This window comes from Miniopterus schreibersii, assembly GCF_964146895.1.
Source record: "Miniopterus schreibersii genome assembly, chromosome: 10".
In the NCBI taxonomy this organism is placed as follows: Eukaryota; Metazoa; Chordata; class Mammalia; order Chiroptera; family Miniopteridae; genus Miniopterus; species Miniopterus schreibersii.
In genome coordinates, this window is record NC_138110.1 from 6,763,700 (window position 1) to 6,783,028 (window position 19,329).

Here is a 19,329-nt window from a genome sequence, read left to right on the forward strand (position 1 = left end):
GGCGGGCGGGGAGGTTTTCAGTAAGGAAAGAGCCACCAGTGGCCACTTCTGGGACCCCAGTAGCCTGTTCACATTGGGAGCAGCAGAAACTTTTATGTCTTTTCTTTCTCTAAGAAAAGGATAGTCACTTCAGAGGTGAAGGCTTTGGTGTGTTGTTCGTCTTTGAAATTTTTTGAGCCTCAATTTATCTCTGAGTCAGCCTATAGGGCTTGAAGTGTTGAACATTCCTAAACGTGTATTAAATAAATGGCGGTTTGTAGTGATCCTATGGCCAGTTTGGGGCCCTGTATTAGTGACCACCATGCATACCCACGGCCTGGCTGGTTTCCTGGTTTTCTAGATCGTTTGCAACCATTAAGCTGTATGTTTTAAGAAGCCTAGGTCTGATTCAGTTCAGGTTGATTCAATTATGTCTTCATCGCTTTTGAGTTGGTTGAATGAGTTGACATGAGATTAAGCTCAACAAAAGAAAGGCAGGGTAACAACAGCTGCCGGCCAGGCCTGGCCACTAGGTAGGGGTCTTCAGAAGCTTTTTACCTTCTCTTCTGTGTGTCAAGAAGTTCACTTAAAAATTTTTTTTTACTGTTCTTTCCCCTTGGAATAGATGGACTGCCTTGATATCAAATAAGACTTAAAATATTAAATTTTATAATATTTTGAGAATGAGTAATAGATCTTGAGTTTCTAAAAGCCTTTAGTGTCTCTAGTGACAAGTGCAGAGCAATAACCTAATTGCTTTTGTCTGAAAAATGTAACAGTCGAACCACTAGTTTGTGCTTGCTTAGTTAATGTGTGCTAAGAACTTTTAAGGTGTGTCCATAATGGTAGATGGCTTTTTCTGAGAAGTCATGTTTATTTTAGATACTGTTTTGTTCAGTATTCCAAAGACTAGTAGTAGTGTGTGTGTGTTTTTTAATCCTGGTGTTTTAGTCCAAGTCACCCTCTCCCATTGCTGCCATTTTTAATGGTATGTAAGTTTTAAATCCTAGAGGCAGTGCCTTATTTTGAAACCCAGAAGTCAATAGCTCCAAGACAAATTTATAATTTATTTGGCTTGTTTGTTAGAATAGGGTTAGTAATCTGATTGTTTGGAATTTTAGTTATTGGGTGTGAGAAGGAAGGCTGCTCCTTCAGCTCTGCACGTTGATTTGCGCTCTGGAGGAGGAAGTAGGGGGAAGATGACTCTTAGGTGGACACGTACTTTTCTTCGTTGTCTCACTTCTTTCAATCCTTTTATCTTCTCAACACCTCCTAACACTTTGCAGTGTGACCTTTGCCGTTTTTTTAAAAAAATAACATGTGAGATCGAAGTTTAGCAGTTGTCTTGGATTCATATTACTCCCTTTCACTTCTTAATCAAAAAAAGGAACTAATACACCACTGAAATAAAACTTGTAAAATTTTCCCCCCCCTCAGCCTGAAGAATCTATTTAGGTAACAGCTTGGCCCCCTTCCCCTTCAGGTAATAGGGGAGGAGTGAAGGTTTTTGGCTTTGCCTTTACTTTTAAGGTTTAAGGTGGAGATAGATTTGCATTCTCTTTGTAAGCCTCCATTTTTGGCAGTGTCACTTCTGGGAAGAGGAGCAACCCAGTGGTCCTTTTAAAGAGGAAATCTGAAAATAAGGCTTAATCAAGTCACTTAACAAACTGATGAAGTAATTCAGGAATATAATGGCCTGGCAAGGACAGTCCCTCTATCTCATTTCAGATAAATGCTCATCACTTTTCTCTCATTTAACAGTATTTATGATAAAATGGCACATTTTTGCCACAGCAGGGTTGCTTTTTCCCAACTCTGGAGCCACTCAGTTCATAGCTGCTTGGTGAGAGCCTCAGGGGTCCTGAAAGATGTGTTTTCCCACTTTATAAAATTACATTCTTTTCTCTCAGTTGTCACAAACATGATATTGGCTGATAAGAACTTTGGAGTAGTTTTAATGACTCTTGACTGCCTACAATCTACTACTTATAAGAAAAGATACGCTTTTATCTGACTCTCAGGACTGTGATTGGCCTTCTCTTGCTTGTTACACAAAGCTTTGTTTCCACTTGCTCAAAAAAAAATTCAGTTCAAGGTGTTCCATCTCATAGATGCCAGTATGGCTTGTATGTTACGGTTTTTGAGCTTACTGTGTATGACTTGTTTTAAATGGTTTAGTCCTAATTTCCTACTTCAGTCTAACCCTGTAGCAGATGGTTAATAAGTGAAATGGGAAAGGTGCACAGTGGCTAGGGATTTTTTTCTTTATTTCTTTAGTGGCTAGATATTTTCAAGACTTAGAACTACACACTGGGAATAAAAACATTAGGCAGTTGTATATACTGATGAGTGTGCCAATAGCATAAAACAAGTGTAGTGGGACTTTAAATTAAATGACTACAATTGGAATAGCTAGAATAGTTTTTAAATTACTGAGGGGTTTCAAAATAAAAACCTGGAAGGTATTTACAGATCAGGCATTTAAAGGAATCCCAGTTATATTGAATATTCTAAATAGTGAAGGTTTTTGTTTTAGTGTGTAAATTAAACCCAGGACAGTGGGAATGGGAAGAGGGGATTTGTCCACTCATCTCCAGATGGGGGGAGGGGTGTTGACTAGTTTAAAAGCACGTGGAAGACAGTGAATTACACAAAGACAGCAGGAAATTTCTTAACTTTGGGTGAGGGAAGCTGATCATTATAACTTAATGGTCTCATTTTGGGCACAGAAAAAGGACTTTACTGAAATGCTCGTTTTTAAGAATAAGGTGATTTGGCTTGTTTTTCTGCAACCAGTAACACAGGCAAATTTGCAGTGGTATGTGGGGCAAAGGATTTTGAAGTGAGACCATGAGGGCAGATAGGAATCTGACTTTGAGGAAGTGGGAGGACAGGGACCATCCTTCTTAAAACCTGCAGCTCTGGTAAACAAGCACAATTCTTGTTTAAATCTATCTTCCAGATAAATAGAGGGGCAAGCCCCTGCCAGCTGCTGCCACCTCCAGTTGCCCCTTTATACCTAACATTGGGACGCTCTGGAAAAACCTTTGCATTTGAACATTTGCTGGCTGCCTGTTCTCATCCCCATTACTTCCTGCCCAGGGTAACAGAGCTGAGTTACTGGAAATTTGGGGCCAGTTTGGTAATTTTATGATCAAGTTGAGAAATAAAATTACTAAACCTGAAAAGACAGCTGAGTATAGTTGTATGAGAGAATGAGCTTAATTCCTTAGCCTGTGTTCTTGAGCTTTACAAAATTTGTTTCTGACCTATACATCCCTCCACTTCCCAGAGAATAGCTGGCTTTTTTTAATGGGTTCTTGTAGTGTTTTATGTATTGGTGTTTGTTATTTTCTAGTGTCAGGAAAAAAGCCTTTTGAACTTAAAATCATTCAAAATTTATAGTTACAAGGCTTGGAGATTGAGAGCCCAGATAGGTTTTGTTCTTGAATCAGCATTAGGAGAAATAGTTGTTTTTCCCTACCTGTATCAAATCCGGATAACTTCAAAAACAGTTCAATTATACCAGAAGTGTTTTTCATCTTAAACAGTGATTATGTGTGTTGTTGTTCAGTATATAAATCCACTGAACATTGACTGTATGTATTAATTGAAAAGAGACTTTTCTCCTTAATTTTGAAAGCAAACAGGTGATTTAAAAGAGCCAACATACAACTGTAGTATTTGCTCTCTGCAAAGACAGGGAGGGGAGTATTTAAAGGTCTGTAAAGACCCCTCTCATGCCTTAAAAGGCATTGATTGCCCTATTTATATTTAATCTGAACTTTGTTAAATTGGGTACAATTAAGAATAGTCACCATTTGTCCTTGTGGAAAAAGAGGTGTAGGTATGTAGGGTAGTGGTGTGGTATAATGCTTGAAGTTATTGGTATATCTGTGTATATACAAATATATGTGTGTATGTACATGTATACATTCAGTAAATCTTTGTAGGGAGTTAAAGAATACAGGTAAAAATAATTTTTTTAGTTCTCTGAATTCACTCCCTCTCTGGTGCAGTTATTCTAAAATCTTTTCAAAATGTTAAGGTAGTACTGTTTAAGTCTTAATAATAGGAACTCACTGATAGCAGTGCTTAACTTGCTTAATTACAATTCTTTTTTTTAAATCCATTTCCCTTATAGTTCTCTTTCAGGACAAGATGAAAAATTTAAAAGCCAGTTTACAGGCCACAGTATTTGTTAAAACTGATAATACTGAAACTAACACTAATACATGGTGCTTAAGTTCATATTAGTATCCTTTAATTGACCTTAATTGATTTGGAATGAATCAGGCTGAGTTTTTAAAATTTTATTTTATTTGTTTTTCCTGAGGCAGAGTTTTTAATCATCACATTAGAAAATGCTAATGTGATTACATTTTATAGTACTACTACTTTGGTCTCTAATCCTATTTCAAGAAAATGAGACTTATGTCCTGTAGGATCTTCCCAAGCTCAGCCTTTGAACTCTCATTTGCTTTTGAATAGCTTAGGCTGGGATGTTAATATCAACTTTGAGTATTTTAATCTTCTTTCACTTAACTTTTAAACATCTTTCCACCGCCATATTAGGAAAGTTGGTTTGACCTTGTAGCTCCTGGGTGTGACCTTGGTGATTGCCTTGAAATAGTGTTGAAGGATTTCAAGTTACAGGTTTTGATTGCTACTGTAGATTACTATGTAGAATTCTCTTCACTAGTCAGATTAGGAAAGAATAGTATGTGCAAAATATGGAAGGGCAAACTTCTAGAAAAATTAAGTTTCCTAACCAGATCTTGGAGATGATTTTGCAGTTTAAAGGCACAAATGAATTGGTCAATGACTAGCAGTTTGTTTAGGTTGAATGTTTTAATGATCATTTAATTGAGCACTTAAGTAACTAGGGAAGGGGGGCCTAGTAGATTTGTTGGGTACTTCACATTGCTTGGCTATAAATAGAATTTTTATGTGTTTTGGACAGTTTTTGAGGACCATGAGTACCTCATTGCTCCATGCTCTGTGGTAATGAATAGTCCATATCAAGAAGTGTAAGGTACCTGCTAGTGAAGGACAGCTGTGCTGCCTCAGAGGTTAACAGTTTGGGTCCATCTGCACATAAAGAACAGTATTTAAAAGTTACAGCAATTGTCAGCATGGTGGCATTTACCTCTGACTTGTTTTGCTTAAGCACAAGTTATTGTGCTTTTCAATGTGTGATATTTGCTCATTTCAAGATCTATAGGGAGTGGCAGAATTCACAATAGCGTTACTCACAAATGAATATCTTAAAAACAAAACAACAAAAAAACCCTAGAAGAAATGACCTAAAACACAGAAGAAATCACCTAAAGAACATCAGACTTTTATTTCAAGCAGTTTTAGCAATAGGGTTCCTACTTTTTTAGGAAGATTATTTTGTGTTAAATTAAAAAAAATGTAAGTAATCACAATATAAATGAAAACCTTACCCTCTTCTCTCAGAATGTAAGGTTATCCTGAAGAACCTTTTGCCTGGGTGCCTTGGGGTATATGGCTAAAGGTTAAGTGCTGTTATTTACCTGAGTAAAGGTTTAGAAAAAAAAAATTTAAACATTGAAAAACATTTTTGCAAGTGCCTTTCAGGAGCTTAGTGTGTTGGGAATGCTCACTTTTCTGTACACTAAAGCATTTAGACCCTAGGTGTTGGGTTCGAGTAGCTTCCCTCCCACCTCCAGTTCTTTGTAAAGGGAGACAGTTGACATTATCAAGAGTCACCATTCTGTGACTTCTGTGTGTTTCACCTGTAGAGCAATGATGGTCTGGGAAGGCTGTGCACACCCACACCCCTTCAGTTGGAATTGGTGGATGGTTATTAACGGTAATTAGGTTAGAATGTCTGTTTCTCCTAAGTTCTGTTATTAGAAAGTCTTTATTATTACTATCACTGTAAAGATTTTTGTTTAGTAGGTTGGTTTTAAGTCATGTAGTTATTGATTTATAGTTTAAGGAAGTGTTTTGTTGTCTGTGTATAGTTTCTAAGGCAGGAGTTGAGGGCATTTGCTATCAGGTTTCCCAAGGGTGGCTTGCATTTTTGTTTCGGTGGGCCTGTGAGTTGAGTGGTTATAAACCTAAGTGATTGCTTGTGCTGGTCAACTTTGTGGTATGGTTAAGTGATTTTTTTAACTACACTCTTGAAATTGCAGAGAATGGTGTTTAGATGGCAGCCATAGATAGCCATGTGGAAGTTTTGAGGAACATTCAGGCGTGGTTGGTGACCATGGCCATGCCCATACTGACTCTATGCCTGTACTGATTATGTAGTGTTTATTCATTTATTTATTGCTTGGACAAGGTGTTTACTGAGGACCTAACCTTGTGCCTGGGACCCCTTCTAGACACGAGGGCGGGGTGGGGGGGGCACAAGGCCCACAGGGTCTCTGTTCCTAGAGGGTGTGGTGGTGGGGGGGCACAAGGCCCACAGGGTCTCCTTTCCTAGGACCTTTAAAGGTATGGCTCAGGGCTTTCATTTCTTTTGGGCGAGTAGTAAGGATTGCAGTGAGCCAGGGTCACCTAATGCTTGGGACAGTTGGTCAAGTTCCTGACTATCAGAACCTGTCTCAGAAGCTTCCCCAGAGGAAGGAGAGCTTAGGTTTTCCCTAGGAGGGTGACCTTTCCCACCTCCCACCCTTGAGGGCTTGGCCTGGGCCACCTTCCCCTCAACTCTAGGCCCTGGCCTGTTATGCCCCTCTCCCCTCCCCGCAGAACTGAAAGCTTTCTCCTAAGATTTTAACACTGCCTCCTTTACCAATCAGTCCTCTTGGTCTTCCCTTAGAGCTGATGATAACGTAACCCAGATACTTAACATTTCAGAGATAAAAATGGAAACTAACCCATCTTTCCAAGCTGCTTTTCAAGCCTTTGCCGTTGCCTGGGTGGGAAGTAATAGGGACACCTACCTTGTGCTTCTAATCCAGAGACTGAGTGTAGGGTTGTGTCTTTGGAGGAAAGATTATTTTTAGAAAAGTGGAATTGTCCAAAACTGAAAAATGTCACAGACAGTGAAATTTCTTTAAAAAAGAAAAAATAATGCTGAGATTTGACATGGGGACTAGCTTTGATTTTTGCCAAATTAGGACATTAAAATAACACCTTAACTATTTGCTATTGCGTCCTTTGTTTTTTAAGAAGGTTATTTTGGCACCAAAATGTAGAAAAGAGCTCAAATAGAGGACAGCCTTTATTCAGATTGAAATTATGAACTCATCGAGTTGTTTCTCTTATTTCTCATGTAGCTGTTGGCCAGTGAAAGCAGTATTGTCAGAGTTTTTGGAACTGCTTTTCTAGAGTACGTGCTATTAATTTCTTCAGTTAAAACATTACCTGGGATACTGGCATTCAGTAAATATTTGTTGGATGAGTAAATTTCTGAATAGAAACCTTAATGATCAGTCACATATCCAGATATCATTTACTATCTTAATTAGTATAGTCATTAAATACTCTTTTGATTATATCTGTCCATAAATATAGATCTGTCCCCAGAACCATAGAAGTTTGGAACTCTGAGGGGATCCTGTAATTATTCCATCTGCATGAAGTACACCACAGTAGAGGTGATGTGGTGATGACCACTTTAAGGTTATGACTCAGGCTGGACTAGAACTCGGACTTTGGGGGTGTTCTTTTATCTCCAAGCTGGTAGTCAGTCCAGGGGTTTATGCTCCATTGTGATGGCAGCAAAAGACTAAGGAACTAACACGAAGTACTTCAGTGCATTTTTTTCTTTACCCTGATCTTTGATCTGCAGTCTTATTTAGAAAAGTTTGAAGTTTAGCTTTTTCAAAACGAAAGATAACAAGGAATCTGAGCACTTTCTCTTTGTGAATGTGAAGAAATATTTCCTTGGCTGCTCTGAGCCTGCCCTTTGAGGAAGTGGAGAGAAGGAAAGTAAACTTTTTTCCTTAACACTGCCTGTGGTGGGAGTAGTGTGTGTGCCTTTTTGTTTTCATGGGTAGAATTAACTGACTTCAGTTCTGTGCTTGCCATAAGGTGGGGGGTTGGCTTCAGAGGTTCTCTTCTCCCAGTGAAAACTGGCTTCTAAGTCAAAGCCTGCAGAGTGTACAGTGCCAAGGGGGGTAAAAATGAGAGGGTCTACTTTCTGACTTAACACTAAGTAAGGCATGCTGAGCCAGCTATGTTGAGGATTTCATTTTAAATGTGTACATTCACAAAGTAGCGTTGTGTGTATGTTTCCTTGTTGCTTGGACAAAGGAAGCCCTTCCCTGATGCTTGTTGAAGGCAGAGTTGTCAAAAGGTAACTTGGATTTGGGCAGTGGATTGAGGTGTCCAGTGTCCAGTGAACCAGAATTTCTCAAGGTTCCCCTTGGCCAAGATGAGCAACCACTCTGAAGTGTTCTGAATTTCGTTCTTTGTTTCTTGAACGGGAGCTTTGGGAAAGGTCCCTATTTTGTGCTGTCCTCTGTGAATGTGTAATCCCCCAGTGTGCTTTAGGCATGTGTGCTTCTTGTGTGTTTGTATATAAGACAGCTTGAAGCTCTGGTTTTTAAAATACTACCTAAAGTGCTCTCTTTGTCATCTTATTTTTTCTTACAGTCTCTAGATCTTATTCTTACAGTCTCTAGATTTGTAGAGGCTGTTTACAAGGATACAGATGTGTGTTTAGCCACATTTTAGGTGTGTTCAGCTGAACTGAACAGTTTCTGTCCTGAAACTTCACATTTTGGGTTTAGACCATTAAAGCACCATGTTTTAAGTTTCTTACCTGGATGAAATTCTAGTGATTTAATAGGTGTGCTGATTGGATAAAATGAAGTCGTTTTTAATTAACAAGCAGCTGACTTAGGCGCCTTCTCTGCTATGTGGAAAAGGTGCCTGTGACCACACACCCAGCCTTCTCTCTTCTCGGACTCTAGCTAACCGTTTGTTTTTCCTTCTAGGTTTTGGAAATCTTGTCTCCAGGTTGCTGGAATTGACTTCTTGCTCCACTGGTCACTCAATGGAGACAGAGAACTAATGCTTTGGCCTGACTCATATTTGAATCAAAGCATTGGGAAGTCTGTCTGTCCGTTTGTGGAAAGAACCAGTGATACTCTTTATCACTGAGCTTCCTAAGACTTCTGAAGTTAAGAAGTTAGAGGAATATACACTTTCTTTTGAATTTTTATGACAAATATTTGCTCTCGTTTTTGAAGCCCAGGACTGCTGGGGGTGTGAGTGACAAGTCTTACAAGTGGCCTTATTCTAAGTCCAGAAATTCCTCAATCAGATTCTTATTTTATACACAGTCCTACAGTGACAGGAAACATGCCAACTCAATCCCTCTTAGTATATATGGATGGGCCGGAAGTTATTGGCAATTCTCTTGGCAGCCAGATGGAGCTAGATGATGCCATGTCAATAAAAGGGACAGCCGCTGTTCCTTTCAGAGCCACACAAGAAAAGAACATCATCCAAATCGAAGGCTACACGCCCTTGGACTGCATGTTCTGCAGCCAGACCTTCACCCACTCTGAGGACCTCAATAAGCACGTCCTGCTGCAGCACCGGCCCATCCTCTGTGAGCCTGCAGTTCTGCGTGTTGAAGCAGAGTATCTCAGTCCTCTTGATAAAAGTCAGGTGCGAGCAGAACTCCCCAAGGATAAAAGTGGCAAAGAAAATGAAGACTTGAGCTGTGAAGTGTGTGGGCAGACATTCAGAGTAGCTTTCGATGTGGAGATCCACATGAAAAAACACAAGGACTCTTTCACCTACGGGTGTCACGTGTGCGGACGGAGGTTCAAGGAGCCCTGGTTTCTGAAGAACCACATGCGAACGCACAATGGCAAGTCGGGGGCCAAGAGCAAGCTGCAGCAGGGCTTGGAGAGCCCGGCCACCATCAACGAGGTTGTCCAGGACCAAGCCGCTGAGAGCATCTCCTCTCCTTACAAAATCTGCATGGTTTGTGGCTTCCTATTTCCAAATAAAGAAAGTCTAATTGATCACAGGAAGATGCACACCAAAGACACAGCTTCCGGTGGCAACAGTCCCCAAGCAGACTCTGAGCAGGCAGGGATGCCAGCCCCGGGAGATGAGTTCCTACAGTTCCTAAACCTGAGACCCAAAGCTCACCCTGAAACTGCAAAGCAGCCCGCCAGATGGATACCTCAGCTTGACCCATTCACCACCTACCAGGCCTGGCAGTTGGCCACCAAGGGCAAAGTCGCTGTCTGCCGGGAGGTGAAGGAGCAGCCCGGGCAGGAAGGGAGCACCGACAATGATGATTCTGACAAAGAAGAGCTTGGAGAAATTTGGAATGTGAGTAAAAGCCACCCCGAAGGTTCTGGAAAGTCCAGAACCAATAAGAGTGGTTGTACAGGCCTCGCTCAAGATAAGGAGAAGCCTAGACACGCCAATGGTGAAGTGCCTTCTGGGGACGCGGACCCCAAGTTGCCCAGTAAGAGTGAGAAGCCCACGCACTGCTCCGAGTGTGGCAAGGCGTTCAGAACCTACCACCAGCTGGTCCTGCACTCAAGAGTCCACAAGAAGGACCGGAGGGCGGACGCCGAGTCTCCGACCATGTCTGCGGATGGCAGGCAGCCGAGGACATGTTCTCCGGACCTAGCTGGCACCCTGGAGGAAAACGGAGCCACCGATCGAGAAGGTGGCTCTGAAGATGGATCTGAGGACGGGCTTCCCGAAGGCCTCCATTTGGGTAAGTGGTGCTGCGTGCTGGCTCTCTGCAGGGCACGGGCAGCTCAGGGAGGGGTTCTGGGGGGCTTTGAGTCCAGGCGGTTTGGGTACCACCCTCTTGAAAGTCCTTTAACCCCCTCAGGGTTGAGTTAAAAGGCCTATCAATCAAGATTCCTTCCTGTTTTGAAAACACCGTGATTTTATATTTTGCTAACAAAGGACACGCATTATTTTAACTTGTGCATCAGCCTAAAGCCATGCTTCTTAACGGCTGATTTTTGCCCCAGAGGACATCTGGCAGTGTCTGGAGACATTTTTGCTTGTCAAACTGTGTGGGGGTGTAGGTGCTGCTAGCACCCAGTGGGTGGAGGCCAGGGATGTTGCTAAACATCCCACAATGCACAGGACAGCCCCACAACAGAGAAAGATCCAGCCCCAAATGTCAGTAGCACAGGGTTGAGACCCTGGCCTTCGCTTAAGTTTTGTTGGCATTCCTGATCTTATCCATAAAAATAGGGAAGTTCCTTCCCTATCTGTCAAGGCCCAGCTCTTGTGTAATTATTGCAGGTTGATTTCCAGTGGTGGAGAGGCACTGAGAGTGATGGTTAACCAGAGCAAGGATACTCCTGTCAGAGACGCCACTTGGTGCTGCTTGGTGTCCTGTCCGTTACGTCTGGGGCTAGTGTTCATTAAGTTAGCTCAGAAACTAAATGTGTCTGTAAAATACAGGGAATAGGAACACGCCAAAGATATCTTTAAGAAATCTCATTTGCTCAGTCAGATTTTAATGTGCTAATGACACTTATGGGAACTGGAAGCTGCCACTGAAGGCTGGTTGACATGTTTCTGGAATCCCAGTGGGCATTATCCAGGGCAGAGGACTCACTCTGTGGGAAGTCCTGCCCATCCTCACCTCATCCAGAGCTGCTCATTCATTGGGTCATATTTTGCTTGAGTAAAGAATTTTGCTGCTTGAAAACAGTTAAAAATTCCAGCAAGTGGATGATGAGAACTTGAGTTAGTTTTAGAGAAACATCATCATTTAGAAAAGTGTTTTTTGGTTAAAACAAATACTGCCTTTTGTTGTAACTTGACTGTGGATGTCTCCAAGAGCTGTGCATGAGACAGGACAAGTTTGGCCAGATCGTAATTGGACCTCCATCTCTTAAGCTGGGGCCCGGCTCTTTTTCTGATCACATGATGGATGAGAGAGCTGTGGTTTTCATATCAAATATTTAGACTGGTTTGAGTTTTCCTGGGACACAGGAAACCTAGCACTTAAGAGAGCTTACCATCCTCAGTTTTCAGAAGTCCAGAAAACACATCATATGGTGTCTTAGTGACATCATAAGAAGCTTTAAACTCAGCCCTCTCGTCCTCTGTTTTTTTCCCCCAGAGTCAGTACTGTTCAGGGTCATGTGGTCATGGGGAAATAATCAGGCCCCGGAGATGTCCCAGTGTCCTGAGAGAAATGAAATGGCCAGCCCATGTTCTGCCAGCAGGTGGTGTGGGCAGAAGAACCTGGTGGAAGACTTGGGCTTGGTTGTTGGGCAGCTAGAATACCCATAATAGCCGGGAGCGCCAAGACCTGGGTTCAGTCTGGTTCTGCCACTGCATTGTTTTGTGACCGATTATGTGTTGCTTAACCTTTCTTTGCCCTGATTTCCCTGTTTGCAAAATTGGTTCATTGAAATTTTCCTTGTCTTCCACCTCCCAAGGATAATTTCAATAGTCTATTTATGAAGAGTTCAGTCCTTAAAAGGACAGCACTGTAAAATCAAAGGTGATGCTGAAAAGAGCAGGAACCAGCCAGGTAGATGTGGACATTTCATGTCCTTCTGTTAAAACAAAGGCATTTCATAACTTTTTGGATGTGATGCAACATACCATAAATCCTGACACATAGTTGGAAGTAGGAAATTGCGATAAGGTACAGGCCCAGCAACAAACTTGGCTAGTTGTGTGTGATTGTCAGGAGAGCTGGGTGTTCCGTATGTAGGGATTTGTTTTTCCTGGATTTATACAGAGTGGGGCAGAAGTAGGTTTACAGTTGTGACTACACCAAACAGTTTGTTCTTGTGTTATTTATTAGTTAATGTATTACTTTCCATTTGAACAACTGTAAACCTACTTTTACCCCACCCTGTATTCTGATGTCATCTTCTGGTCAGATTGAGCTTATTATAATTTACTATCAACCTACCTTTTTTTAGATTTACTTTTAAGAAGATTAAAAAGCAAAATAATATTTTTTCAGCTTTTAGAAGTGTGTTTGATAATAGTTGTTCGTGTGATATTTTTTAAAGTCCTCAAGGCACCTTTTGAGATCCAGGGCTGTGCTGTCTCTGCTAGTTTAGCATGTGTAGAGTTGTTTAGAGGGTTAACAGTGGGTACATTTTCCTCAGGGGAACTTAGGGTGACAGAGTGTACCGTTCTGTCTTTATTGTACCTGGAGGCTCACCGAGGGCTGGCTTGTAAGCTGCTCTTAAAAGTCAGTAAGCTATAAATAATAGAGAAAGAAATGTGGAAGGAGCAGTGGAGAAGCCTTTTAATTGGAAATAAGTTTTTCAAGGCAAACTGACCAGTTTAGTTACGCTAAATTTTAAGAGTTCTCCCCACTCTTTTGTCATTGCATGTAAGATGAGCTCCAGTAAGAGGAAGTTGATCTAAAACTCAACCACTCACTTTTGGGCGAGCGGGCATTTTAACTGCAGCATGTCTAATTGTCTTGGAGAACTGGTGTTGTGTGACGTGTAACCACCCTTTAATTTGTGTCCCCAGTGGACCTTTGCTCTGGTGCATGTAAGATACACTGTCCCGATCAGCCTGTTGAGATTGAAGTGTAAAGTTGAAGGCGTTGTAATTTGAGGACAGATTGTGATTTGTCAGATAAATTGCAGCATGTTAATGCTGTGGACAATACAATCTGCTTTCCAGAATGTTGCTAAATGTTGACAAACTTTCCTAGGTGTTTTCCTGAGCCAAACCTTTTATTTTCTGAGAAGATTAAGTTGTGCTTGCTACCCTCTAGTGGTAACTTGCCCCAATCTTAAGATAAAAAACTTATTTTCCCCGGTGGTTGGGAAAATTGGCGATGTATATTGGCTCAGTTTCCTAAATGACTCGCTCTGAAGAAGCTGGTTGTTCAGCCTGTTTGTGTAGGTCCAGCTCCAGCTGGCCAGGTCCTGAGCGGTTCGGCCACGTTGAGAGAGCGAGCTGCCCGTGCCTCTCTGTTAGTGATCTCTCCTGTGATTGACAAGTGGGAAACTGAGTCTTTAACAGCAAACGCTGTAATCAAAAACCCCACCAAAACAAACAAACAAAATGAAAAAGTGCACATGTATTATAAAACTTCAGACAACCTCAAAACAACATTTGGTGTGTTTTTAGCCTTTTTGGTTTACCCAACACTAATATAAAAGTTACTTTATGCTTTCCAAAAATGTTTTGATCAAGAACATTTTAGTCAACTCGCCTTACTCATGTACTTGAACTGTCTTCTTATATATTTTTGTTTCTGCTTTAAGATAAAAATGACGATGGAGGCAAAATAAAGCATCTGACATCCTCAAGAGAATGTAGTTATTGTGGAAAGTTCTTCCGTTCAAATTATTACCTCAATATTCATCTCAGAACGCATACAGGTAAGGAACTTTTTAGATTTTTTAAAATGATGTATTAGTCAAAAGAATTATGATGCAGTGTTCTGTGTCTTGATCTTTTTTTGGTTGTTCAGATAATCTGGTAGGTCCTTGGACTAGTTTAAGAATAAACATGTAGCCTGGCCGGACGTGGCTCAGCGGTTTAGCATCGACCTAGGATCCAGGCGATCAGGGTTTGATTCCCGGTCAGGGCACATGCCCGGGTTTGCGGGCTCGATCCCTTCGGTGGTGTGCAGGAGGCAGCTGATCAGTGACTCTCTCATCATTGATGTTTCTCTCTCTCTCTCTCTCCCTCTCCTTTCCTCTCTCTGATATCAATAAAGATAAAAAAAAGAGCTAAAAAAAAAAAAGAATAATCGTGTAGCATGCCGTAGCCGGTTTTCTCAGTGGTTAGGTCATTGGCTCACAGACTGAAGGGTCCTGGGTTTGATTCCAGCCAAGTTCACGTACCTGGGCTCCAGGCTTGATTCCCAGCCCCGGTTGGGGCACGTGTGGGAGGCAACTAGTTGATGTGTCTCTCACATCGACGTTTCTCTCTCCCTGCCTCCTCCTCTCTCTGAAAAGCAATGGGAAAATCCTCAGGTGAGGATTGAATAAAAAAAGAATAAACATGTAGCATGCAGATTGCAGCTATCATTTTAATTCTTTTAGTATCATTTTAACTTGAACTCTTCTGTTCCTGTTTTGAAGTTAGTTTCCTGTTTAGTTTCCAATGACCATATCCTCTCATTTTCAAACCTCTTTAATGTATTTTCAAAAAAATTATTTTTATTAGAGAGAGAAACACTGATTTGTTGTTTCACTTATTTATGCATTTTTGTATTTTTAAGTTGAATTTATTGGGGTAACATTGGTTAACAATTATGTAGGTTTCAGGTATACAGTTCTACAACACATCATCTGTATATTGTATTGTGTGTTTACCACCCTAAGTCAAGTCTCCTTCCATCACTACTTATCCCATTTACCCTCTTCTACCTCCCCTCACCTCCTTCCTTCTGGCAATCACCTTACTGTTGACATTGGTTGATTATTGTATATGCCCTGACCAGGGATTGAGCCTGCAACCTTGGCATATCGGGATGATGCTCTAACCAACTGAACTACCCGGCCAGGGCCTTTAATTAAAGTCTTTTAATCCCACAGCTTATTTGTATTTTTATGGTTTAGAATGAAATGGGAATATATTTTATAGTCTTTTCTTTAGATTGTAGAAGCAGCTGTAACAGTGGTGTAGGAAGCTGTGTGCGCTTGAATTTCATCTCTTCCTCTCACTAGCTCTGCAACCTTGGGCAAGTTATTTAACCTTTCTGAGCCCATTTTTTTGAGCTATAGAAGTGGGACTATAATACTCACTTCCACAGGGCTATTATGAAGATTAAAGAAGTTTAAAGTGTTGCTACTTTATTTTTAAAATTAAACACATGTATTCACATGCTCAAATACTCAGTATACTAAGCATGATAAAGCAAACACCTCATGAGGAATCCTGGGTGTGAAGGTTAGTTGGTGAGGGCGAAAAGGAAAGAACCCTGTATTGTGTGTTAGATTCTTCAAGTTTCCAAAGATCTCTCTTGATGCTTTTCACAAACTTCTGTAATATGGTGACATTTCTTCTTTTAGGTGAAAAACCATACAAATGTGAATTTTGTGACTATGCTGCAGCCCAGAAGACCTCTCTGCGGTATCACTTGGAGAGACACCACAAAGACAAGCAGGTTGACGTTGCCGCCGAGGTCAAGAGCGATGGGAAAAACCAGGAGACGGAAGATGCACTACTCACCGCCGACAGTGCGCAAACCAAAAATTTGAAAAGATTTTTCGATGGTGCCAAAGATGTGAAAGGCAGCTCACCTGCCAAGCAACTTAAGGGGATGGCCCCTGCCTTTCAGAATGTTCTGGGCAGTGCTGTCCTCTCGCCAGTACACAAAGATACTCAGGATTTCAATAAAAATGCAACTGGAGATAGTGCTGATACAACAAGCAGAAACTCTGCCCCTGCTTATTTGGACATATTAAAGAAGAGACCAGCCACAGAACCTCAGGCCAGTAGCCTTGGCCGCAGAACAGAAGTGGGCGTCCTGCCTCATCCTCACCCAGACGCCCCTGCTGCCTGGAAGGCCGAAGTCGGCCTCAAAGAGAAGGTGGCAGAGGTGGCACCCGATGGCAGAGTGAAGCCTGGCATGGACTGTCAAGAAAAACCTTTAAATCTATCCCTCGCGCTTCACAGCTGCCCAGCAATTTCTTTGAGCAAGAGTTTAATCCCAAGTATCACCTGCCCATTTTGTACCTTCAAGACCTTTTATCCAGAAGTTTTAATGATGCACCAGAGATTGGAGCATAAATACAATCCCGACGTTCACAAAAACTGTAGAAACAAGTCTTGGCTTAGAAACAGGCGCACTGGCTGTCCGCCGGCTCTCCTGGGAAAAGATGTGCCTCCCTTGTCCAGTTTCCCCAAGCCCAAGCCCAAGCCCAAGCCCGCCTTCCCGGCCCAGTCCAAGACCCTGCCGTCGGAGAAGGGGAAGCCGGGCCCTCCAGGGCCAGGCAAAGCTCCTCTGACCTCAGGGACCGACTCTAGCACTTTAGCCCCCAATAACCTGAAGTCGCACAGGCCTCAGCCCAGCGTCGGGGCGCAGGGAGCTCCTGCCGCCAGGCAGCAGCCCTCAGAGATGTTTTCTAAAAGTGGAGTTTCTCCTGCCCCAGAGAAAACGAAGAGGCCAGAGACGAAGTTCAAAGCCCCGGGGGTCTCGGTGTCCCAGCCCGCGCTGGGCAACAGCACCGTCAACGGCTCAGCCGACTTCCCGACCAAGCACGACAGCCTGTGGGTGCCCCCGGGACTAGACTACTTCTGTGGCCGGAGCACGGGTGGCGCTGGTCCGGAGCTTGGAGAGCCGCTTCCCAAACGGCCGAAAGCCGGGCCGGCGACTCAGGATGCAGAGCAGCCCGGGCCCCACTACAGAAGGGGCCTCGACCTGCCCAAGTACCCCTTGGTCCGCGGAATCACGTCGCTGCTCCCCCAGGAATACGTGTGCTCGCCACCAGTGGTGCTGCCCCCCAAGCCACGGTTCCTGGCTTCGGGTGAGATCGACTCTGCCAACGTGCTGACGGTGCATAAACCCTACAGCGGGCCGGGGCCGCTCTATACGTGCGCCCCCGGAGGCCCGGCAGCCGGCGCGGGGCTGGAAGGTACTGCCCTGCTGCCCCGGCCACACCAGTGGGGTGGAGCCCCAGCTGATCCTTGCATTCTTGGCGGGGAGGGGGCAGGTCACGGGGGTGGGGTGGGGGGGGTCAGACGGAGACATTTCTAGATTTGGCAATGATTTGTGGTCCCCAAAGCAACCCTCTGGGGTAGGGTCTTATTTGGAGTATTGAATTTCTTTTGCTCACTTAATCTTTTTCGCTTGTGGGGGTGATCATAAAAAAGGTGGTTGAGAACCACTGACCGACCTTCTCCTTGCTCTTGAAGTCTCAGGTGTCATTTAGGCCCGTTCGCCTTCTGCTGTTACGGTTTTGTCTTCTCCTAGGCACATAGGTGGTGTGCCCAGCGCTCACTCCCAACCTACCCTGGGATCTGAGATTTGGGGTACTTCTGCCCACGTCTAGGCTGACCACCCTTCCTAGGCTGTCAACTCCTTTAGAGCTGAAAACACATAGTAGAGAACCTTGAATTGCCTGCAGCCCCTCACATGCCCCTCTTAAGAGGGGGCAGGGAGTGAAGACTATCTGAAGACCCCTGCCAGGAGCAGCCCCTGTGCCAGCTGTTGATTAAACAAGCTCTTGAGCAGTTTTGATGTCAGGACTTCTAGAATTACTGACTGCTTAGTCCTTGGGAGATACTAAGTGAATTTAAAAAGTGCCATTACTTCCTCATATATGTCCGTCGTTACCTTGTAGATTACTCTGGTAGTCTCCCCATGAAATGTTTTTAAAGCCTCTGCTTCCTCATTGTAGGGGTGTCTGGCACACACCTGTGCCTGTGAAAGTGTAGGTGAGTGTCCTGGGGGCATGCCACACTCCCAGACTTAGTTAAACCAGCACACCTTCCTCTGTGGTGTGTCAGCTCTGCTGGTTTGTGCTGCCTCCAAGGGACAAACCCATTTAAATCCCTCAGTTTGTATTCCAAATTCCAGGTTCTGTATGGTGACAGTACTCCATGAAGGATAGCTTGGTGCCAATTGATCCGGTACAAATAGCAAATTAAAAACCAATTGCATTCAACACTCCAGTTACTTAAAAAGTTGCGATGAAATATTAATTTTTGTTGCCTATTGATTAAAAGCTCTTAAAAATTTCCTCAAATGGTGGGCTCTGACCACATTATCAGAGTTAGGAATTTTGAAAATTGATCTCTGACAACCCACCCATAGCTTACCTAATTGCTTGAACTGAATTCTAAATGCCCTTTTACATTTTTTCCCCCCAATCAGGAAAAAGGCCTGTGTCGTATCAACACTTATCCAACAGCATGCTACAAAAGAGAAACTATGAGAATTTTATTGGGAATGCACATTATCGGCCAAATGACAAAAAAACTTGATTTCCTATTTTGGGGAAGGAAGGTGAGTATATAATGTACTGATTTGTTTAATTGAAAATAAGCCATCTAGCTTATCTAATATAATAGAAAGTAAAATTGTTTTTAATTTTAATTTCAAATTTTTAAGGTGTCTTTATGTTTTAAAGACAGAAACAGTAGGATCACAACTGAAAGTAAGCATTTATTTTGTGCTAGGCATTGAACTTGGTCTCATTTCATCCTTCCAGCAGGGGGCAGTAGGTCAGGCATCAGCAAATCGTATTTTCTGCTTGTTTTTGTCAGTAAAGTTTTATTGGCACCTGGCCATGACCTATTGTCTAGCTGCAGAGTTGGGTAGTTGTGGCAGGAACAGATTATTACTGACAGATTACTTGGGCTGTGCACTATAGCAAGTCAGTAACAGCACAGGCCGACTGTCCTGTTTGTCCAGCACTGGTTTTTTCCTGCAACCTCTGGGCTTCTCTGCTCTCATTTCCTGCTACCCAGGCCATCCTTCCT

The 19,329-nt window shown here is 42.8% G+C and overlaps 1 protein-coding gene across 4 annotated transcripts in view; it reads left to right on the plus strand.

The window, feature by feature from the left end:
- ZNF217 (zinc finger protein 217) overlaps nucleotides 1–19,329 on the plus strand; it is a 38,571-nt gene that overhangs the window by 16,306 nt on the left and 2,936 nt on the right. For all 4 annotated transcript variants that reach the window (XM_081150025.1, XM_081150028.1, XM_081150026.1 and 1 more), the window contains 4 exons: nucleotides 8,898–10,651; nucleotides 14,157–14,273; nucleotides 15,915–17,480; nucleotides 18,722–18,853. In XM_081150025.1, coding sequence (XP_081006151.1) covers nucleotides 9,265–10,651; nucleotides 14,157–14,273; nucleotides 15,915–17,480; nucleotides 18,722–18,831 — 3,180 coding nt within the window. In that variant the 5' untranslated portion in view covers nucleotides 8,898–9,264 and the 3' untranslated portion in view covers nucleotides 18,832–18,853. The remainder of the gene's footprint in view (nucleotides 1–8,897; nucleotides 10,652–14,156; nucleotides 14,274–15,914; nucleotides 17,481–18,721; nucleotides 18,854–19,329) is intronic.